The 25,888-nt window shown below is 34.3% G+C and overlaps 1 protein-coding gene across 1 annotated transcript; it reads right to left on the reverse strand.

Annotated features, from left to right (window-relative positions):
- Window positions 1-80: 80 nt before the first annotated feature.
- LOC105783037 (COP9 signalosome complex subunit 6a) lies at window positions 81-3,705 on the reverse strand. The gene is made up of 9 exons (XM_012608204.2): window positions 3,300-3,705; window positions 3,110-3,198; window positions 2,769-2,862; window positions 2,188-2,249; window positions 1,974-2,052; window positions 1,757-1,849; window positions 1,271-1,371; window positions 503-558; window positions 81-389 (listed from the first exon to the last, which is right to left on the reverse strand). The coding sequence occupies exons 1-9, from the start codon at window positions 3,589-3,591 to the stop codon at window positions 308-310; spliced, it is 948 nt and encodes a 315-aa protein (XP_012463658.1). The 5' UTR covers window positions 3,592-3,705; the 3' UTR covers window positions 81-307.
- Between the last annotated feature and the right edge of the window lie 22,183 nt (window positions 3,706-25,888).

The following is a 25,888-nucleotide window of genomic DNA, read 5'->3' on the forward strand; positions in this document are numbered from 1 at the left end:
TTCAATTACTCGAACATTTGATATTGAAATGACCTTAAACGCCTAAATTCAATTGATTCTAATAGGCAGGCAAGGCAAAATTTGAGGCGACTGTAGTTTTTTGTCTATAAATGACGAAATATGCAGGCAAGGTAAGGCCAGGCACCACTTACAGTCATCTCTAGGAAGTTTAAATATCCCTATTAATACCATATTAGTACTTCAAATCATATTACCTTATTTAAGAAGCTTTGAAACACTGCAAACACAAACAGCATCACCATTCTCCCCAACAAAAATCTAACTTACTAATAAACAATACCCACATTCAAATGAAAGCAGTCCGTCCACCCCTTCGACTATGCCTATCATAAGCAGTGTTGAATTTGTCGACTAGCTCATTCATTGTGCTGCAAGAGTACACGTCAACGTCATTGTCGCCATCACCATAATAATACATAATACTGAATCATTTTAGCCAAAGTAGGCATATCATGTAAACAAAAGTAAACATAATCCTTACCTTGAGCAGTTAGTGAACATTGCAAGATAAGTAATCAATAATGTGTCGTTGTATTCCTGAGAATAGGTTATGAAAAGAGAGAAAGAAAAGCATGTAAGTGATCAAAAGGGTGATAATGCAGCTTAATCATTTGCTTCACCAGATTAAAAAATTGATAGGCAATTCCTCAAAAGGAAGGTCACTAAATCCAAAGAACACAAATGATTGAAGTAGGCAACAATCATGCCCATACCAATACACTTAAGTAGATTATGTGAATTTTGAACCGTCAAGATCCACACCAGTTTTATTTCCAAGATACCCTTGCTAACTAGCATAACGTATCTTTCCATTTTCACTGTCGCAACAGAACAATTAACATACAACAAACATCTTCTACAAATCTGCTAACAAGCTGCTATGAACTAAAAGTTTTAGAAGACCCTATTACCATAACATAACCGAATATTCTACCAACTTTCTGGAGGTAGGTTGGACTTTCAAATCTTTACATATGGAATTTAGGTAGCCACAAGAAATGGTACTCTGGCACTAACAAGTTGAGAGGATGGTTGCCCATTTTAAAATACCACACTTTCGAAGGTGTCAGTCGCAGTTATGCTAGAAAAACCAAATCATGCCCACAAGAACAGAAAACATCTCTACCTTCTTCTGGTTAGCTATCTTAAGTGGTATATTGTATGATTACACATCTATCAACTTTTAGGCTACACAAAGTGACAAATAGTCCTTCACTTGCTTAAACAGACCCAGAGAAAAAAAACTCACCATCAGAAAGTCATCCTGAAATTTTTCTGATTCAATGGCAGGTAACCTTCTGAGGAGACTTGATACTTGCCTTAATAGTGAATTTTCGCAAGGAATATCACCTGAAATGGAAAACAACCAGAACTAGTTCATGGCCTTGTAATCCACAATAGCCCAAACAATAGTCAAACTTTGTCAACCTATCCTCTATAAATAATATATAACATCCGATAAAAATTCGGAAATGACTGATTAAAAGTCATAAAGACAATAAAGGATGGTAGCATTTCCTTTTTAAATCCAGAAAAATTTGTCAAATCTAGTCTTCAAATTTCTTGTCAAAATGGAAAATTAATAATAGTTTATATTCAAGTATTTTCCGTGTTTGAAACTTTTATCTACACCCTACACTAAAAATATAGGTTTCTTTCAAGAACGTTTGAAACATTCACATGCATTACAATAAATTTAAATTGCACTACATTCGGAAGGACCAGAGGCTTATACCTTTTTGCATCCCAACAAGATAGTGATGAAGTACCCTAATTCTGCTATTCAACATCTTGATGGCACTATGTATACCAGTAAGATGAGCAGCCACTGCATCACAAGCACAGAAAAGAATACTTGTAACCATCAATGACAGAAAATAATAGGCTTCCATCAAATAGGATTGTTACTTTCCACAGAAATCCTAAGAAGAAAAAGTAGAATGCAAGCTTACATTGAGTTGCTGCTGAACCTCCATCAGATGGCTTTAGATGGGCAACATGATCCACAGAGATCCTCTCAGCTTCAACAGTCTTTAAGCACCCCCCAAAAAAAAAAAACAAAAGAAAAAAAAGAAAAAGAGAAAACGGAAGAAACAACCTCAGTAATCCCAGTTGGTGAAAATTATAAGAAAACTGGGTTTATAAGAATGGAAACTTGGAAAGTACCTCAATTGTGTAGCTCGAACGGACAAAAATAAGCTGCGGAATCCCATCTATAACGTGCAGCTCTTTTATGTTGACAAGACCAACAAGAGGAGGAATAGAAAATGTTATCACCAAAGAATAATGAGGAACTGTAAAGGTTATTAAAGCTACCTAAAACTGCACAAGATTTTCAGTGAGTGTGTTCCTATCAGGATGATATAAGCACATTGAATTAATTCAATAGGAGACTAGTGTTAGTGATATTGTCATCCCTTTCTAATCACCACCATAAATGGTCAGAAATTACTTTTAAGCAAGAACATGAGTTGATCATTCCAGGATTAAAGAAAAGTTAACACAAATAGACCAACTCAGCAAACATAGAATGTAAAATCTCATGTTAGCAAACAAAACATGTTCTGGCAATATGACGGAATAAATTAGATGGTAACCTGATCAAACTGAACTCAACTACACTTTAAACTTTAAAAATATAGTATAATGTCACACAGGACACCTTATTGCAAAAATTCAGACACAGAATAAGTGACGGTAGGTATTGATTAACATAAAAGGATGAAATAAAGAGAAAGGCTACACACCACTTTCATAAATGGTGACTGGAAGATCTTTTTGCGTGGGATTGATTGCAGGATTGAGAAGCACATAGAGAGGACTTTCATTAATATCCATCAACTGTAACAATGAACAAGGAGAAACAATTATCAAAAGGAGACGCAACCAAGTATTACAACATTATAGTTCCATTGTAGAAATAAGTCATAAATAGAAGCGGAAAAGCAGACCTAATCCATTTCTTCATGATCATCACCATATCAATCAAATATTTAATAACAAGCAACACAATCAAATATGCATCGAAACATAAATTACAAAGTAATTATCTATATATAACTGTGAGAGGATGGTTAAGAAAACATACGGCTCTATGAATGTGCATATCGGATTCCTGGGCATCGCTCCCAGTGGAGTACCATCCAAGTATATAAAAATGGGGGAAAACCTTCTTATCTGGGAAAATCAATTCAAAGGAAATTTTTTTTAAATTGCCAGTACTACTACCGATAAAATAAGGGGAAAAAAGAACAAAATGAAAAAGAGAAAAGACATACAAAGCTCCTGTTTCTTCTTGAGGAAGGGGCGGTCAAGGGAGTGGGTGGAGGGATCGTAGAGAAGCTCGAAGCTGTTGAAGATCTCGACGGTGCGGCCCCTCTGGACGCCTATGACACATCCATAGACTCGAGGAGCTTGCTGCTGGTTTTCGACGCCATTGACGGTGGCGGAGGTGGAGGTGAGCGGAGGAGGGTTCAACTGGGACTTGACACGAGTGTAGTGATCCGATATGTTCACGATTACCAGCGGATGAAGCTTGAAGGTTAGACCGCTGCTCGACGATGACGCCATTCTTTTGATTTCCAATTTTTTTTTGTTTACCGCTCCTACTCGATGCTTTTGCTTGATTTTCCTTCCCTTTTGCCTTGCTTGCTTTCTCTTTGCTTTGGTTACTCTGCGTTTTAATTTAATTTAATTTACATTATATTATATAGTTGGAATTGGACTTAATTAATACAATGGTCTCTCTCTATAAGTGGGAACCGAGACCAGCCCAATAGATGGGCTTTACCACTCCTAAAATGTGTCCAAACCCCCACTTTGTGGGTGAAATATAATATTTAAAATTGAATTAAAATTATAAGGAAGTGTTTTTTAATTATATAATAATTATTATTAAAAATTAAAAGTTTTTAAAATTTTATTTAAAAAATTTAAAAATTATGTACTAAACTAGAAATTTTATCACATCCGTATGCGTATAAAAACTACGATTTAGAATATAAAGGTATTTTTAAAAATAGTACACAATAGATAACAAAACGTTTGGTTTGAATTAACAATATTATTAATATATATATACACACAATTAAAAGGAGTAATAATATACGAATATTAAAATTACAATGCATAAAAAAAAAACCTTTTGTATTGTGGTAAATTTAAGGTTTCACTAATGTAATTGCAATAGGTTCAAATCGGCTTTTTTCCAAAAGTAACTCAAAAAATCTTATTATTTACAAAAATGACCCAAGTTCAAAATCTATAACGAAAATGACCTGAAATCTATAGTGTTGGGTGGTGCCAGCACCCTGATGGCCGGCCCCAAAGTGAATCATCTTGTAATCATTGCTTGCTAATTGGGTCGGGAATAAAAAAAAAGATTTTGGTTCCGGCTGACACATGTATGTATTTTTTTGGTATACTTTTTGAAAAATATGAGTATCTCCCGATTCAAAAAAATATTTTTTATTAGGTGTTAGTGCCTAGATGGTCCGCACAAAAAAAATTAACTTTTTTTGGTATTTTTTGGTGTCGGCACCCATGGCAACACCCATGGCTAGGGGTGAGAGTTCGATTGAATCAAATCAAATAAAAAAATTTCGAGTTAAACGAGTTGACGAAACCTATTTTGTCATCCTAACTCGATTTGAAATTTTCTCGAATCGAGTCGAGTGAGATGAAATTCAAATCGAATCGAATATATATGTTCGAGTTAAATTAAAAAAAATAACTTTGGGTCCTTGTAGCCACTACCACCCACTGTAATCAAATTTGTTAACTTTCATCCCTTCATAATTTCTTTATTAATCTTTTATATATGGGTTAGCTTCTTTACTTGCTTAGTTGCTTCAATTATCTTTTGATTCTTGTCACCATGTATTTTGAAATTAAAAATATATTAAATTTAAAAAATGTGATTTTTAATAAAAGTTATTTTAAAGATAAAATTTGAAATTGATACGAACAGAAAATTTTTGGGGGGTTTGGGGGAAGTAAAAGGAAAAAAATTTTGGGGGGTTGCGGAAGTATTTTTTTGGGAGGGGGGAAGTAAAAGGGTTTGACAGGGGTTTAGGGGGGAAGGGAAGTAAAATGGTTTGATATTTGATTTATTCGAATTAAAAAATTCAACTCGATTCGAACTCAAAATTCAAAAAAAAAATCGAGTTGATATGATTAACTCGATTAATTCGATTCAAATTATTCAAAATTCAAACTTTTTTCGATTTTTTCGGATTTAATCAAATTTTGCTCACCACTACCCATGGCAGGTAAAAAACAATTTTGGTCCTGTGTTTTTCGAGGTCGAGACTTGTGTCAGAAAATATTTTTTTTGGTGACGACCTTCCCTATATGCTAGCACCGATATCTTTTGCAAGGAAATTTAAAAAGAAAATTCGGTTTTAGCCTTCAAGTTGTTAGCACTGGTATTTTGTCAGTAAATATTTTTTTTGGTGTCGGCCTTCCATTTGCCGGCACCCGTGTTCGAAGAAAATTTTTTTTTGGTGTCGGTTATCTCGTTGCCAACACCAACAAGTTATATATTGAATTTTTTGTGTTTTGCTTAAGTTTTTTTTTCTTTTTTTTTTTGGTTTAACAGTTTAAGAGAAAAAAAAACAAAGAAATATCAGTGTTCTGTTTAGGATGAAAGAAATTTTGTTGAAGATGAATAACTAGATATTGTTAGTGTATGTTCATTTCGATGGAGCAATGGTAAATACACCTGAAGAAGGTTGCGTATTTCAAAGTCGCCAAAAAATGGGGATGAGATTCAAGAAGCGTGTAATGCTGGCAGAATTGAAACGGAAGATCAGTGCAAATGTAACAGCCTATTTTTAGTAGTGCCGGAAACAATGATTTCGGAGCCACCAATCTAACAAATGAGTCCGTAAATATTATTATTTAATATTTACGAGTCAAATATAGTATTATAATAAATTTTGATTTGGTAATTTATGTTATTTGAATGAATAGTTAAATTCAAGTAGTATAGCTTAAAATCAAGTAGTTTTAGAAAAGGAGGTATCGGGACCTCGTTTCTATCAACCGAGCCCGTAAATATTTTATTAAATATTTACGATGTTATTAGGGCATATTAAAATTTGGTTAAGAAATTTTAATGTTTAGATAGTTAATTAATTAAAAGGACTAATTTGTAAAGGATGTAAAATCTAGTCATTATTGAATTACAATGATTAGATGGTTTAATTATTAAATGAGGGAGGTTTTATATTGCAATTATACCAATTTAACTATTAGTGGATGGTTTTGGGTAATTAACTGCATGAAATTTGATTAATTTTGAAAGGGCAAAATTGTAAATTTATAATTAAAAGAAAATTAAAAGAAACAAAATGCCAAAAATGCTATCATCTTCTTATTTTCTCAAAAACAAATCGAAACCTCTATAGATAACTTGGAAAAGCTTTCGGCCAAGCTTATTCTTACATGCATGGTATGTAATCGTCACCCGTTTTTAGTAATTTTTATATATTTTGAGTTCGTATTAGCTTAATCTAGCTAGCCCAAAGGTCAATTCATAAAACCATTAAAATTTTAGGGACTTTCCATGAATGAGTTTGATGTGCTCGTGAATTTAGTTGATGAATTATTAAAGTTAGTAGCTAGATATAAGTATTTTGTTAAGTGATTTTTAGTGATTTTGAATGTTAGGGATTAAATTGTTTAAATAGTAAAATTCTAGGGAAATAGTGTGAATTGGTGAAAGGTGCGGGCTGTTTTTGAACCCTAAGAAAAACATCTAACATGGATTCTCTTTTAAAATGGTAAAATTTCAATTTACGAGATTAGGGACTAAATTGCACAAAAGTTAAAAAGTTAGGGGTAAATTTTTAATTTCATAATTAAAATGGGTTATAAGCTAGAATTAATGATATTAAATTAATTGGATTATTAATTGAATGAAATTTTTATTAGATCAAGAACCGAGTCAAAAGATAATAACATAATAAAGGGAAAAATTATGGATTAGTCCCTTTGAGTCAACCGAAAGCGTAATCTAGGTAAGTTCATAGTATAGAATATACATATGTTCTTATTTATGTATTGTTTTAATATGTGATGATTTAATTGTAGTTAATATGGAATTTTGTTAATAAGTAATAAATTTTAAATGTTTCAAACTAGTCCAAGTGAGAAACAAGTATTTGATAATTGGTGAATATTGCGATTATATGTTATTGAAAGGAGTTTGATGAATTTATTATATGTATATGGAAATTGCGAAGTGCCTCTAGCTGTGAATGTTTGAATTAAATTATAATGCCCGATTGAACGTAGTAAACAATCAGGATACAATTGGCATGCCAATAGGATTAGTACGCGCGCTTGTATGAGATTGCACTTCGGTGCCTCTGTTTGCACTTTGCTGCTTCTGATTGCACATTTGTGCCTCTATCTGCACTTCTGTGCCTCTGTTACATATCTTTGATGCCTTTGGTGTGGCGTAGTTACCCGAGTATCCTAGTCATGTTGCTATAGTTCACCAAGCTATGAAAATATGTGTTTAATGTTGAAATATTGATGTATACTATTTGAATTTTGTATCAAGACTGATTTTGTAATATGTTTCATATTGATGATTATATGATTAAAGGTAGATACTTATGCACAAATATGAATTAGTTTGGATTGAATTATTATAGAACAGGAAGCGTATGATGAACCATCTTCAATATTAATTCTATACTGGTCTCATAAATGATTGATGGGTATGATTAATCTAATTTATTTAGTTTTCACATTGTTTAATTGAGGTAAGTGATTTGGGGATGATATGTTTATATAAACTATTGAAACGAAATATGATATCTGTAATGATTATATGTTAAATGTGTAAATGAAATGGTAAGATGAAATGGTTATACAAAATGCTTATATGGAAATATATATATATGAAATGGTTTTATGGAGTGTTTATACAAAATATTTATAAGAATATAAATATGAGAAAATGGACATTTGAAATGAGTACTTGAAATAAAGATATTAAATGTTAAATGGATATGTGATGGTTGGTTTATGTACCAAATGTGTTTTTCATGCATATGTTTGATAATATGATAAAGTTATATGTTTCATATATGAACTCAATAACTTTATAAGACTTGTGTATAGGTAATTAAGGAACTCATGACCATGATATTGAATTATCTTGTAAAATGTTTAAATTAAATCATTTATGGTAAATTAAAGTTAAAGTTTATTTTGAACTTACTAAGCTTTATGCAAGCTTACCTCGTTTTGGTTTTTCTTCCTTTTAGATTGTCGGATACAAGCTATCGATTGGATTGGCTTTGGAGATCACACTATCCCACAACTTGATCAGTAATTATCTGTTCACTTTGGTCTGGTTATTAGTGGGATGTAAATAGGATTTTGGTATATATATGCCATAAACATTATGACTATGTTTTGTGTAAATTGAAGTATGAGATGCGTTTATTGATGTAAAGCTTAATTAATATTTTGGTTTATTTGGATGTTAACTTGTGGTACCAATGAGGGTACATTGGATAAACATTTAGATTAAATGATATCTGTGAGCTTTGGCATGTAATAGGGTTAAAAGATTATTTTAGCATTTTGGCTTGTTTTGAATTGTGCCAAGATTGTGGTAATTAATGTATTTAGTTGTGGTATGTATATAAGAATGTAAATATGTGAATTTGGACCCTTATGCATGCTCTATTAATAGTGTATATCTTATGTTAGAATGACATGTTCTTGAATGGTTGTTTGGCATGATTGATATAGGTATAATTTAGAAACTTGTAATAATGTTGAATAGCATTAAATTTGAATTGTACTTGTGGTGCCCTTTGTTAGCATGATGGTTATGTATTATAAAATGGTTGATTTGGTATGTTATGAAGTGTGTTTAATGTTGTTTTGGTCATATGAATGCATGTGGGAATAGTGTGTCTTGGTGTGCAAGAATTGGGTATGTGATGACTTGTTTTTGGGGTTAAAAACGGAGCACATGGCCTAGGACACAGGTTATCACACGGCCGTGCACCTCACACAGCCATGCCACATGGCCATGTGTCATTTATATTTTAGGTGCAAGTTTTACACAGTCTACAACATGGCCGTGTGTCTCAAATCAGTTTGCACATGATCTGGCACACAACCTATGACACGGCCTTGTGGCTCACGGGTGGACACACGGACACACGGGCTGGAACACGGCCGGGTGTCCCTACTTCGAATGTCCACACGGTTTGGGCTATGTCATACGATCGTGTGACCCTTATTTCCAAAAATTTCAAGTTTTTCCAAAATTTTTTGTTTTGTTTCAAATTGATCCCAGAATGCTCCCAAACTATTTTTAGGGCCCCGTAGAGTTGATTTAAGGCCCGCAAGTGTATTGTATGTTCTAAATGCAATGTGTAAATGATTGTTATAATTACAATTGAATAAATGTTTTGTTTGAAATCAAATGTTCTGAATGTTCTGAATTGCACTGTAATACTTCGTAACTCTAATCCAGTGACAGAGACGGGTTAGGGGTGTTACATCAAAGATAACTACCTGTTGTGGGAAGCAAATGTCAAGATTATTCTACAAATTTTCAGTTTCAACAGATCCATTGAAGTTATCATATATGGAACTTGATGATGATGTAGCCATAATGATCACAATTTATTGCCCGCCTGAGATTAATAACCCCCGACCGATTGAGTTTTTCATAGAGTTAACCAATCCCGAACCTATTCAAATTATCCTTCTAGTAAGTCAACATCATGGATTTGACTTTGATCTAAATATTTGTTGGAAAAATCAGTCGAGCTGTGGAGGGACATCGCAAACGCCCTAAAATCCAAACTACGAGGGATGTTCGTATAATAACCCAATCTCAGGTCCTTGTCTAAAGATACATCTAAAGGTGTTGGGCACTATAGCAGATGGTGATGAAGGGTTCGATAATAAAGATCAGTCCCACCATGATGTTTAGGAATTTAGTGACCCCAATTTGGACGAGGTTCCAGAAGATATCAACGATGAAGACGCGATAGGGGGTCAAGATGTACACCCCTTTGGTCGGGAACACGAGTCGTGGTATAGTTATACAGAATGTTCTTGGGGCCCATATGTTAAGTGTAGACCTCGATGCGATGCTTACACGCAAGTTCCTCGAAGGCCCAATATAGTACATACTTACCTGATTGGGGCAAATTTGGTGTTTGAAAAGTTGTTCGTAGGCCAACAGTTTGATAATAAGACGGATTGTGTATTTGAGTCGGTGGACTACAAAGTATCAAAGTTGGCACCGTCTTTATATGTTGAGAAATGTTGGAGGGCTGAAAATGGGTGCAACTGGTGGGTTCGAGCTGCATTAATGTAGATGAATCAAATATGGACAATCAAAAACTTATAAGGGCCCCATACATGCATGGTTGCACGTATGATGCAAGACCACCGCAAAATAGATGCAAAAATAATCTACATCATGTTGCTAGTAAAAGACATTTCCACCATTCCTACATCAGTCCTTATTGCCGACATGCAAGCTCGATTCAACTATAGGGTGAAAAGCATAGTGGGTGAAACAAATGGAGATGAAGTAATTGCATGGTGACTGGGATGCGTCATACAATGAACTTCAAGGGTGGATAGTTGCGATGCAGGAGTATGTGCCAACATTCGTGGTTGATTTGCAAACACGACCTTCCAAAAGGCCTAAACGACGAAATACAACTAAGTAGACAAGTTTTCCACCAATTGTTTTGGATGTTCGATCCATGTGTTAGGGCCTTCTCCCACTACAAGCCATTGGTGCAAGTTGATGGTATCTGGCTTTATAGTAAATATACGCAAATACTCATGATTGCGGTTGCACAAGACAATAACCAAAAAATATTGTCGATTGCTTTCGCCATCATGAAGTCCAAGAACTTCGAATCATGGGAATTTTTCTTGAGGAACTTACGGAGGCATGTTTTCAGGCAAGATAACATTTACATTATCTCTGATAGATCAAATGGACTACTTGCTACGATTAGGCATTTTGAGGTTTCGTGGAGGTCCATCTACTGCATCCGGCACATCGTTGTAAACATCCACATGGAGTGCAGAAATAAAGACTGGTGCAAAAATTATGAACATGGGTAAAAAATCTCATTTCTAAATTTATTTGTAGATATTTTTAAATATTTTATTTTTAATCCTGTTTCTAATATTTTTAATATTTTGAAACACTGTCATATCAAAATTCATACGCAAAATACGAGCTAGAACCACACCGATTCAGGTAAAGGATAGCCAAACTTGAGGCTGAATGATAGGGGAACGACTTCTTTCCGATAGTGGTTGGGTTGTATGGAGTCGTAGCAATAGGCTCAATGTTACGATGACGGGTATTAGTATGGTCATATAATGACCAACCTTGTAGGGGCGGTTAACTCCATCTTGAAGCGTATACCTCATTTGCCAATTTCATCTGTTTTCTCAGCAATGTTCAATAGGTTGGCAACATTGATGCCAAGAATGAGGCTGAGACAAGTGAAATAGATAGAGGTCAGGAACGTGTACGTGGATGAGATTAGGAAGGCCATGGAAATCAACACACAGAGGGCGCGGTCGATGAATGCAGAACTGTATTCCCAGGACATAGAAACTTTTCAGGTGCAAAAGTACATCGACCTTTACGCCAGGGTACTGCCTAGGTCTTATAGATTTGATCTCTGAAACATATGCTATGAGTGTGGGAAGTTCCAGATCCTTCGACATTCGTTTGTGCATGTCTACGCAGCGTGTGCATCCGCCAATCTGAATGTTGAACAATACATCGACGAAGTCTACATGCTGGAATCTACATTGCGTATTTGGGGAATAAATTTCCCGTATTGCCAAATGTCTCAAATTAGAAAGTGCCTCCACCTGCATTCGAGTTGCTACTAGACTCGGGACTGCGTAGGGTACCCAAAGGTCGATCGCATGTGGTGAGGATTCGTGATGACATGAGCATCACAAAAATGATTGAAACTAAGCGTTGCAGATAATGTAAAACAATTGGCCACAGTCAGAACACCTTCCCACATCGTACTTGCCATGCTGGTCAATCTTCTCGGTTGGGGAGGAGCTAGAATGATGTACCCAATGTTACAATGAGTACCAAGTTCTGTAATTTTTTAATTAGTTGTGATTAATTTATTATTTTTGATTTATTATTAATTTTTTTGTTTTCCTAACATATTTGTATTTTGACCGGCTTTGCGCAACATAAAACAACAATTTTATAAAACAAATTGTAAAGCACGGTTTTAGTCCAAGCGTATAGGTCAGTTGTAATATTTGTAGTGTTACAATGAAACATTAGAGTATTCCAAGGATCGAACCCAAAGAAGATGGAGATTGAGTGATATATAGCGTACATGAGAGAGTCTAAGCGGCTACTGATACGATTTTATAATACGACAAATCATAACAAACAATTTGTGCAAGAAAATTAATTATGCTAATCTAGGGACTAAATTGTAAATAGTACGAAACTAAGAAATTAACCAATAAATGACTAGCGGTGGTTGGTTGATTTCGATGTGGTTCATCGTTTCTTGAACAAGGGACTTAAATTACTAAGCAACTCCATTTTATCTTTCGATCTCAATTTTACAAACTTAAACGAATTAGTTTTGATTTATCTATCGATCTTACCGGTTAATCCAGGACTAATGAACAAGTGCACAACAAGATTACCTTTCGATCTCACTTGCCTAGATATTCCCTTAGGGGCGTCAGTTCCTAATTTTTTAAGTCTATTCGATTTAGTCCAATTTATTATGATTTAGGCATTAGTCCAAAAATTAGCTTACCCATATCTCCATCAACCAACCCCCTTTTAGGTTTAGCTACTTATGCTAAAAATAAAAAAGGATGAACATGGAAATGAAAAACAAAGCAACTATTAAACTAAAGCTTAATAAAATATAAAAGTTGGAATTTTATGCAAGAAAACTTAAAGAACATTAAACTAAAGCATTCAACAAGAAAATCTAAAGCAAATAACATAAAAGGAACTAACTTTAACAAATTTAAAGTAAAAGAAATTGAAATACATTAAACTAAAGCTAAAAATGTCTTACAACCAACGCACGAGGACTGAAAGTGTAAATAATTGTAAGCTACAGTGATAACTAACTTAACTAACACTAAGAACATCAAGAGTAAGAAGTAAATGTCGAAAAATAAACTTTAAACTAAAAAAGAAGAAGAGAAAATAAAAACCTTAGAAAAATATAGAAAAACTAAGAAAAAACTAAACCTAAAACTAAGCTAATATGTGTGTCTCTCCTCCTCAGCCAAAATTGGTTGTTTTAGGCTGACTTCTGATGAGTTTTCATTGCCAAAAATGCCCCTACACGAACCCTGGGTGATTGGTGGACCATGTGGACAAAGACTACCCTTTTTGTCCAAGTTTGTTCCCCTGAGGATGTCGATGTCGTGATGCTCAGAAGAGGATTAACATTTGTTTACCATTTTTCAAAATATTATTTAATATTTTTATAATATTTTTTTAGCATCAGAAGAAATATTTTTTTCCATTCCACTCAATTTTACAAGTACAAAAAAAAAGTTACAAAAAAAATTTATCGACACAATTTTACATATACATCAAATTATACGAGACCCGAGCGTTGTCCCATATGTGTAATTTTGTGGTGGCCTTCGTCAGCATTAGGGTACATCTTTTTTGTCCAAATCATACGCACTCAGACCGACACACTCAACATCTGGTGTTCCTTAAGGTGTATTCAAGAAACTAGTAAAATCATATGTCGGATCGGTGAGGTGGTGGGGTATTGCAAATACAGAGGTGCCAAGTCAAAGATATCCTTTGATCAAAGGTGGTTGTTGCTATTGATGATTAGAACTGCAATAGCCCATCTCTAGATGATATGAGTTTCCTTGTGAGGCCAAATGTTGAGGCTCGGGATCTGCCGTCGCGATAGGTTGGGTCACACGAGACGATTGACTTTGGCTACAACATGCTTGACTCGAGCCTTATTGTAACCCCCTCAACCCGACCTAGACGAGAAGACTAAATTTGAAAGATTATATTGGCCACCGAAATGGCGTAGTAACGATCGGGGTTTATAAAACTATTGTTTAAAGCATTAGCTTATTTTTTAAGAAAAACTTAGAGTGTTATTTTCTATTTTACTAAAATATATAATTTTCCCCCAAAAAATAGAATTTAAGGTTCACTTAGTAAAAGTCAATTTTCACTTTTTATATGTTTTTCAAATCTCATTTACGTAATTATGCAACGAAAAAAGTGATATTTAACATAAGTTTAATGGAAACCAAATTTTATGCATGATTAATTAGTAATCCATATTTCAATAACCTAAATCAAAATAAATGTCATGCGTGTCAAATAAACCCGAACTTATGTCCCATGCCACAGTTTAAATAAAACAATACAGTTTTCTGCATAACGAAAATTGCAGATAACAAATCTAAAGAACTTTTTAAAAATTAATTTTCTAAGTCAAGACCTCCTGGATGCCTTGTCCGTGTCCTAACTTGGTGGGTTATTTGTAAGATGGAAATTAAAGAGGGAGTAAACTTAAGAAGCTCATTGTGAGTCCAATTACAAGAAAATCGATGTAAAATAGTAGATAAATCGTACAAAATAATAACTCTTTAAAACAATCACATTTGTATAGAAAGTCACAATAACAGTTTTATAAATCAACACGTCACTATAGTATTTCAACATTCACAGTTTTGTATGCACATGCTTGTAAATGACAATGCAGTTTCAGTATATCAAAAGAAAAATATTACCCAACTCTGCTACACTGGGAGTTCCCCTGTACTCATCAATCCGCACACACTAGGTTGTGGATAAACCACTACTGATTTTCAGATAAACTGCCACTTTGTTGTAAAAATTGTGGGTAAACCACTAGTATTTTTAGATAAAAACATTTTCAGATAAACTGCCATTCTTCCTCCATACATATCGTCCCACCCCATGAAATGCAATATAACATGCTTTGTAACAAAACAATGCAAAAACAGTAGATATGCCTAACATGTATTCAGTTCAACACTAGCAGTGGACATGCTTAACATGTATTCAATTCAACATTGGTAATGTCATGCATAACATGTACTCAGTAGGGCGGTAACAATATTGACACTAACAGTTTATCGGTATCACATTGACAATAGGCGCGTAATATTCACTTTTCATACAATATACAATAGCACTTTAGTCATTATATCATATATTTCAAAATAAACACAATATTAGAGACTTAATTGAGTGAATAAAAACTCTATAAACAATTTAAGGAACATACAAGGACTAAACTGCACATATCATAAATTTTTGGGTAAAACTGTAAAACAGGGGTTACACGGCCGTGAAAAGGTCTTGTGGCCATGTGAGAGGGTTACATGGTGGTGTGACTAGGCCATGTAATAGATTGTGGCCAAGTGTCAAATGCTAAAATAACTTTAGAAGAAGGACATGGCCGTGTGGCAGGCCATGTGGAAGAGCTATAGTCACTTGGTTCATGAACTAGCCTAGGGTTTGTAGGGGCACATGGTCGTGTGCCCTAATCCTACACATGGTCACCACCGATTCACTTGGAAAAGACACACCTCTTTCATCAGGGGTCCAGTTGACATTCCTTACACTTGATTCTAGTCCGATGCACCTAAATCAGGTCCTTCAATCGACATTACACACGAGTTAACAATTTGTGTCCAGATTGGCAATATTTGCAAAAGATTTGACAATATCCAAAAAGTATTGATTAATCAAATGAAAGATTAGAGTCAAATAGTAATATTATGTAAATATGAGATCTAATCATCAAAACGAGGTGTACTTACTGTTTCTTGGTAATGATATGGAAGCTATTTATACAAATTACAAAACCGATAAAAAACGATTGGATGGGGGATGATTTGGTTTGGGAAAGCAAGATAGTCAACAACAATTAAGATGAAAATATGGTGTAAAAAAAGGGGAAAGAAAAGAAAAATAGAAAAAATAGAAAGATGGAGAGCAAATTCTATTAGGATTTGAAAAGGGATAATATGAAAATCTAATTAGGAAAAAAATAGAAAAAGATGGTGGAATTCTAATTCTATTGGAACTTTGAGGAAGGGAAAAAATATGAATTCTATTTAAGAAAGGATTGATTAAATTCCTAGTGTAACACCTATACCCGATTCGATTTACGGGACCCGAATATAAGATGCCACAATACTTAAATATTTAACAAAAAATTTACAACTGGCGAAAACCATACTGAAAAACTGTATGAGACATTACAACTTAAACCATACTTCTTTTTTTTTTCTAAGTCAAAATATTTGAAGGAAACGTTTATTAATTACAATAGATTCTTGGAAGCAGTATAAAACATTACAACTTAAAGCTTTGTTAAACCAGACTTAACCATGACATAGAGTAATATTTCCCATATTTCCAAAAGTGTCCTTCTGTATGCATAATATCGCTCTTCATATTGCCACATTGGCGCATTCCTGGTTTGTTCCGTCTTTGTGCACTGGTTCAATTCCAAGAACCTGCATTACAAATAGATGTCTGTAAGTTCAATGGAACTTAGTGAGTCTCAACCAATATTAACTTTAAACGATGTTGTTGAATTCCTCGGCTTAAGGATTCTAGACTTCCTTTCAGACCTTGGCGGATACATTTCTGATTCCTGGCGAAGAACTATACACCAACCTCCGCACTTGACCCCTTATGCACATTCAGCTCGATTGGCGGATCACAGACTTCACACCATATTGCAGATCCTTTTTCACAATCTCTTTGAAGACAAAAGTTGGGTACATTCCTTAGAATGATATACAGACAGACACTACTCTTGGCAAATTCTTATACTGGTTCTGGTGGCTGTCAGAATGCCAGTCACACCGTATTTTCAAATCGATCCAGACAACGAACTTATTCTGATAAATGCAATACTTTAGATCATCCAAAATAATCCCAAATGACTTCAATACGTAATGTGAGAATTCCTAGGTTTGGTAGACACTTACACCACCCATGATTCCGAATACACCAAGCGTTCTATCCTGGTGAATTATAATGGTTGTTTTATCAGTCAGATATACTACCGAGAACTCTTTCAGAAAATGCCTCAAAGGCATACCCAGATGTTGCCCTAAAGACGAACTAACAAATCACCACTTAGGCGTTACAGAATTCACCTTACAAGCTTTCTAGATGACTCACCACAAAGGTTTCCAAGATAATCTCACCACTAAGGCTTCCCAAATAATATGTCATATAGGTTTTTCAGATAATTTGCCACAAAGGCTTCACAAATAACTCGTCTCAAAGGCTTTACAGGTAACTCGCCATAACGACTCGATTTGGTTCGCCACCAAGATTGGTTAATAAAACAAATTCATTAATTACATTAATATACTTTGTATGATTGTCCTTAAATGATTTTTGCACGTAAAGCAAAATGGAAGCAAATATTGTTCATTGGTTGTCTAAATGTTTAATTAATACTAAGTGGTATTACATGGTTGGATCGTAGTTCAGAAAGACAACTTGTATTAGTATACGAGTCTAAACATTTAATTAGTCTAATAAAAAACGAGCAAACCAATTAAAAGACTAATATGTCATCTATCAAGTCCAATTGGGGAGATGCCTTGTCTTGGGCATCGGAGCGAATGACTCCGAGAAGAGAGAGACCTAGATGTGATTAGCTAGATTGACAGTACATCATGCATGACCTAAGAAGAATAGATCTTGAATAAGTTTATTGATTTATTCACTTGTGGAATTCATAGTGTGACATACCTAAAACCTGAGTGGATAGTGGACTATGTATGCGTAACTCGTACACTTTGATGTAAGTAAAAGCTTGAGTTCAAATAGATAAGGAACTAAAAGCTGGTGTGTTGGGTGTACAACTTTTGTAGTATGTAGCGTCATTTACAGTAGTGAAATTCATACCCAAAACATGGGTAAATGATATTCTCTAATTGTCATTACATGGTTAATGAAAAGTAAACGTGACCCTAGGTCGTTCGTCTTTATGATGGATGACTTGATCAATATTTGATAGTGATTGACTTTTCATTAAGGAAGATGTATTGGTTACCATGAGACAAAATATGATCATATTGGGAGAACATATATTATCCCAAAGAGATCAAGGATATCCTATGAGGGTAACACACTTATGACAAGGTCATTGGATGAGCACTGGGTAGTTGCTTTTGTAATGGTATGTCGTTGGGAAGAGCTCAGTTACAGTACTATAGTGGAATGACTTTATGACTAAATGTGTTTATAATTGATAAGCGAAAAGCTAAAACTTACTTTTAAATCATTTGAGCCTCAACTACATATGTCCAATTGGTCCCTCCGCTAGCTTGTTGCAACCATAAATGAATTGTGTGCTTGAATAGAAATGAACAGAATGAATAGGAAATGAGAAACATTCAAGAATGATTATGGTTTTCTCCGAAATGGAATCATTTGGAAATGAGTATAGGTTTCCAAAAATGGAAATAGAAATTGAAATGATCAATTTGCAATCCTATATAGATTACTTAAAAAATGATCGGAAGAATGAGTTTATGTTTTTGGATTGTTTTGAAACCCGTAAATGAAAATAAACTATTTGATCATAGTGAACATGTTGAGTTGTGAAATATTAAAATTTTATTGGGGTAAAGTAGGGATGAAAAATGGTTTTATATATGAATATTAAAGTTCATTTTGGGAAATAGAAAAATTGAATCGGGTTGGATCTCATTGTAGAGTATTGAGTCAAAAAGGCCCATGAAGTACTTGTAATTGGACTCGATGTGATAGAGGCTCAAAAATCACTCATGGACATGAAGGGGTGGCAAAACTAGTTGGAATACTAGGGTGTGTCATTCACCCTAGTCCTACTCTAAGTAGGATGTTATTTTTCTATTTGAAATAAACCACTACAACTCAACAAGGGTTCTACATTCTCTTCCTATAAATAGATGGCATCTGTAATGCTATTAACACATCTTTGAGAGATTGTTATTCTTCTAAAAAGTAGAGAGAATTTATTCTCAACAATTACATATATATTTTTGGAATAACAATTCTATTGTTTCTATTAAAAAGAGATAATTTCTTCTTCACCTAAAAGGAGAAAACTTTTTCTAGTTCTGTGTTTCAATTTAATTGGCTCGAGCCCACATTCAAAGCAGTTCGTGGTACGAGAATAGTAGAGAAGATCATTTGGTTGAAAGTTGGGAACAACGAACGTCCGCTAAGTAAAAAAAACATGTACGAATTCGGTTAAGGTTTATTGCTATAAATATCATAAACTGGGTCAATTTTCAAAATTTTAATTTTTTTCTGTGCAAGAAAACCGTTTTCAAATCGAGATTTTTCCAACAATAAGACACCATTCAAACTATCGTGTTTGATGATATGGATTTGCCTAAACTCAATATTGTCTAAGGTTTGCTCATCATCACCCCTGAGACACGCATAATCCCAAGTAGACATATGCAATTCATCTGCCATTTCTAGAATATGCCATGACCATGGTCATTCCATATATCCGCCACATTGACCTTTTCTCATGTTTACTGTCTAGGTAGACCTCGTGTTTACGGATCCAGAGGACTACATTTTTGCTATATTAGCCTTCGTGTTTACTGTCCAATTATCATATCACATATTTTCCTGACACTTCGCCCAAACACTCTTATCACCAACCATACTTTGTTATACATCACTCAATTAACATAATGGACACATTTACATAGATTTCACTCATAACCATAACAGAATCATACTTCCCAACATATAAGTTCCCATGCATTCTTACCACACATCGTGATATTCATGCAGCACATCGTACATTTTAGCACATACATACAGATGCTTCACAGAAAACACACACACAAACATGCAACAACTCCTTAAGAAGACGTACACAACTACATAGACATAAACCATACACTGAATCATCATAAGATAACGTGCAGGAGACAGGTTTAGAGAAACACCTTTACCTCGACCCAAAGCTTCTATTTTGATCGTGCTTCTCAATCCAGCAATAGCAACTGCTTACAAGATCATGAAATTTCCATTAAAATCCCCATTTACAGATAGTTTACCAACGTTTCAACTACATGCAACCCTCATGCATGGCCTTCCTCTCACAACCTACTATTCTTACATCTTTTAACATCGTTACTCTTCAACAATCGTAACATATAGAGCTATAAGACTTATGAGAAGGTTGAATCATCTATTGATTAAATAAAATCTTAGCTCTAATTTAACGAAGAAGAAGAAAACATTTAGGTTAGAAAGAAGGACCAGAATGTCGAGCAGAAAGAAAAACCATTTGGAATGCCCCTCTTCACTCTATATATACTACTGATTTCCCTTTTGTGGATTTTGACAAGTGATGATGCTTATTGAAATTGTCCCTTGATTTTCCTTACCAAATCTGAGGTAGGTAGAAGAAAATCAAATGAAGATCTACGTTACTATTTAACCAGTCATTAGGAAGGTCAAATCTATCCAGTTGACTCCAAACTAATCCCATTACAAGAACCAACTTGAACAGTGCACATGAAAATCGAGTGTACTATACCTTGGTGGTGAATTGCACATGACATGGTTTTAAACACAATTAAGTCTACTACAGCTTTCTCATACACTTAGTAGGCTCTTTGTGCTCAACCAAAATTCTGGGGCGTACTCTTCCTCAAGCGTACTCTTTCTTGTACGTATTCTTTCTTCACTTGAAGATACCCTGTAATTAAGTCCTTAGATACCACCAACAGGTGGATACTTTAACACTAGTATGCCTCAATACTCTAATTCATCAGCAACCCAGCAGGGTGGCAAATTATGCTACCTAGTGTGCCAAAACAGTTAACATGCATGCCTCACTTGTCTTTTTGGATCTGTCGTTTTTGGGGTGTAACACATAGGGGCAGTACATGAAATTTACCCAAATTAGGAACAAAAGGGCGGTAATTAAGGTTAGGATTAAAGGTTTGTCAAAAAATTAAAAATAATGAGAGGGGAAGGATTCGAACCTTAGACTTTAAGGAAAAGGTACGAACATTTAGTTGTTGAGCATGTAACTCATTTCTCACTTAATCTTATTTCTTAACAGAATGTTTGCCGAAAATAATAAAATAGGAGGAAGAGAGCTTGAACCTAAGATCTCTAGGGATAGCTACATTACTTAACCGCTAGGCTAGATACTCAATTTTGTTTAAACTCTTAGAACATTTATTCTTAAAACGAGGGGTGACACTTGCTAGGGTTTGGAGAAAAATTGCACAAAATAAAATTGATGCAAGAGAAGAGATTTGAACCTGGGTTTCAAGGACAAATTCACTAACACTTAACCATTAGGCCAATAACTTTCTTATTTAATAAACGCACAATAATAACCTTATAAATCGGAGTGTGACCACTCACAGTTTCACAAATCCTGATTCTACTAACCCCATTTTTTAGGATATGACACTCTTTGTCGGCGTATGTGTGGTGGGACTACCATAAATTGACCACCAAATATATATGACAACTCATTCTCCATGTACCAACGTTGGTACTTGACCAAAGGCCTACAATTAAACAGACAACACTACATCCAAGGTTGCCTCTCAACCTGGGTGTTCCACAATGTAATATATTGTTGATGTTCGACTACCCAATTCTTGTCGTGTTTTCCCTATTTTTCACGCCGTGGACATTGTTGAACCTTTATGGATCATCTGGGACATGTTGCATGCACCTAAATTGTCGCAGCACCCAATCAACATTGTGGCACTCCATCATTGAAAAATCAATCAACGGTGTGTTGGTAGTCCACACAAGTTGTTACTGGTAGGTCCACGCTAGAATGACAGTCACAACGTCTTCCCCTGAATACGACATCCACACAAACTGCACAATATGGATAATTTATATAGTTAAATAAGTTAAATAACATTGTCAAATTAAATAAATCTATTTGAAATATTGTAATTCAAAAAAATATTTTACTTAATCCCTAAAATATGCCTCAATTATTTGTCGGTATACAACCACTGTCTCGAACCTCTCGATTCCTGGAGTCGTCACCCATCTGAAAATAAATTGCAATTTTTAACAGGTGGCCACACATAAAATAAATTTATATTGCGACCAACTTTTCATATTTTTTTTTACCTATTTACAAGTGGCCACACAGGTGGTTGGTGACTCACTAATGCCAGAAATGACATCCTGTACAGAGCCCAAGACTACAGCAGAACAAGGCAACTGCTTGTATCTTACGTGTCATGCTTTGTTGCTCGATAAACCTCACGGTACAACATCACTTATACTGCTGAGCCCCAACTATAGGTCCGAGTATTGTTAAGATCTGTCAATAAGGACAAATATAGAATGTGGACTCCATTTTGATTTGAGTTCGACGTTAGTACCTCACCTATTAATTGCAAAATATATGCTCGAGCAGCGTACATGAGCTCATACTCAGCGGGACTACTCGATAACATTTCAAAATTTTCTTTGAACCATGAAAGTCTCAAACTGATTAATCTTTCTTCCTCATCATCGAGGGTGCATCCAAGTAGTTGGTAGCAAAGGCTCCAAGGATCGGCCACTTGGCCCTATGGCCGAAGCTCCATCAACTCGGAGCCTGAGTTGAATTGATACGTCTTCCAGTGCAATCGTACATTCTCTGTACGTCAGATGGAAAGTGTGGGTCTTTGGGCGTTATCGCTGAACAAGGGCATGTATTAAGTCTAACCTCAAGTAGAACATCCGAATGAATGTTGTTGTGCCAAATCTGACGGCATCCACGTATGGTATAATTCGATTGTTGGGAATATATCCTGGATCATAGAGTCGAGGCCTCAAGACTCGGTACTCATCCTGTACACATAATAAAATCGATATTTTTAAATTTTGACCATTTGAATATTCACAAGTAATGAATAATAATTTTTATTATTTAAAAACCGACTCAAACAACATTTTTAAAAAAATAAAATAAATGGTTTTAATTGAATATTCAAGTGCTTGTATGAATCCAAATTGAAATATATCAAATTTCCAGTTCAATCCACTTTAATCTAAGGATAATAAAGTAATATAATAGAACTAATTAAAGAATAAAAAGAAAAATAAATAAATAAGGGCTAAATTGTTTGACCTACAAACTGACAGACACTAAACTGTAAACATAAAAGCTAAGGAAAACATGATAGAGAGTAGATTAAAACGAAAAAGAAAAAAAAATTTCATTAGCTAAGTAAATATTGTAATAATCTGTCAATTTATAATTATAATTTTGACAATATAGTGATTTTTTCATTTTACCGACTCGTTAATCATCAGCACTGTGTGGTCGAAAGCTCAGATAAGAGAACTCATTATGATTTCTGCGTAATTAATAATAACATTATCAATCACCATTGAAATTAACAACATGTAATTAAATGAATTGTTATATTAAACAAATTAACTTACCTTAACACTTCAAACTTAAAACACAAAAAAAATTCAATAAAAAAATCCGATGAGGGGGGAGACGGTCGACCGATGTAGTGGTGGAGGGGGGACCATTGGAACTATATAAAGGGAAGGAAGAAGAAGAAAAAGGAACAGTAGCAGTGTGACCGTCTAGTCACATTGGGCGGTAGCCTGCCGACATCGGCCTACCACTTGATGCCTGATGTGATCGAACGGTCACGTAGCTACAGTTCCTTTTTTTTTAAAGTCATACAACTTTTTTTCCATAATACTTCAATTTTTTAAAATTCACTTAATAGATTGATTTAGCATGGTTTAATATCAAATTCTTCTATTATAATACTGGATTTTAGTTTGATTATTTTTAGTTAAGTTTTTCATTCCTAAATTATTAGCACTTTTTTATTAATTTATTTTTTAATTACTTGAATATGTGTTTATGATTATGGTTCATACTTATAAAGAATAAAACATTTGTTTATGATTAATTTTCTAACCATTTTTTTCAATTTTAAAACATTGCATCCTAGCTTTTTATTATTATTCTCGATTTTATATCAGTTCAACTGCAGATAAAATTTTCGAACTTAAGAACAATAATTTTTTTCTAATTTAAAAACTTTCCTTTCTTTTTATCATACTAATATTTACATTAAAAATTGCATGAAAACATATTTACCTCTACTATTGTTAGCTTTACAAAACTGACCCAACTAATTTCATAATTTACGAAAATTGTCTAGGTACAATAATACTAACTAAACTTGGATTAATCATACTACACAGTTGCTAATGTATTTTAGAAAGTATTTTCTTCAATTCAGTCATCTTCTGCTTGAATCAGGTCCATTGAAAATCTCATAAAATTCAAATTTGCTTAATTTCGGTCCATCATGAATCCAATGACCCAACAGTGCATTTAGTAAGACTAGGTCCAGATGTCCTCAATCAAATACACCAGTGTTGCTTAATTTTATTATTAATTATGCAGAAATCACAATAAGTTCTCTTATCCGAGCTTCCGACCACACAATACTGATATGAGCTTCAATTGGCTCCATCGAGAATCTCGTGCACCAAGTTTGGGGTTTTCGTGATACAAGGTTTGGTCGGTGAAGACTGCCATCAACTCGTGTAAACCATAATTGGCACCTCTACCCATTGACAACATAACCTTTGTGGTACTCATGATAGTATATACTTCAACTCCGTTACTGCATAACTATCAATAAATAAATGAAATCTCCAGATGATAGCACACTCCCCAAACAAATAAAACATTCTTTCAACCTCTCTCCCCATTTCTCAAGACTTAGATTTTTTTCCCTTTGTTCTCTCCCTCTCCCTTATCTCTTCATCAAGACAATCTAAAAAAAAAAAATTTTCTTTGTTCCCATTTTTTGAAAACCAACGTTCAACCACGGTTGGTATATATAGCCTATTGGTGTCAGCAACGAGAAAGTTGAGACCAAAAATTTTTTTTAACACTAGTGTCAGTATAGGGTTGCCCGACACGAAAAGAAATAATTATTTTGACAGAACCCCAAGTGCTAGTAGAGGGAAGGCTGACACCAAAATTTTTTTTTCTTACATGGGTCCTAGCATCAAGAAACATGGGACTAAATTTTTTTTTACCTACCACGGGTGCCGATACCAAAATATTGAAATTTTTTATGCTGACACCTAATAAAAATAATTTTTTAAATAGAGAAATACCTGTATTTTACAAAAAAAAAAAACATAACGTTGTTGGCCATTGTAGTGTTATCACAAAAAAAAACATTTTTTTATCCCCGAACCAATTAGCAAGCAATGATTACACGATGATTCACTTTGGTGCGGGCCATCGGGATGCCGACACCGCCCGACACTATAAATTCAGGTCATTTTCGTTATAGATTTTGAACCTGGGTCATTTTTATAAATAATAATTTTTTTAGGTTATTTTTGAAAAAGAACTATTCAAATCTCATCATATGTAAATATTTATTGCTTTTTCTTTACAAATCAAAACACTAAAGCACCCTCGAATTTTAAATGCAAAGACATCAAAATAATTTCTCTAACGAGCTCAACTCAATCGGGAGCTTAAGTAACAGTATAGATAAAAATCAACACTACCAAATAGTGTTTTGGCAAAAAATGCTCGTTAAAAAAATGCCTTTTAAAAGAAACTGTCAAGCTCAATTTTCATAATGTTTGCGAGTGACACCAAAACTCAGCCAATTCCATTATAAATAGTATAGATATTGCATTTATTCATATAATACTTGTATTTAATCACACGATTGTGTTTGTGTCACCCTTAATTAGGTCATCAACTCAATTATGAAATTATAAAAATAC

The sequence above is a fragment of the Gossypium raimondii genome, chromosome 13 (genome assembly GCF_025698545.1).
Source record: "Gossypium raimondii isolate GPD5lz chromosome 13, ASM2569854v1, whole genome shotgun sequence".
Taxonomy (NCBI): domain Eukaryota; kingdom Viridiplantae; phylum Streptophyta; class Magnoliopsida; order Malvales; family Malvaceae; genus Gossypium; species Gossypium raimondii.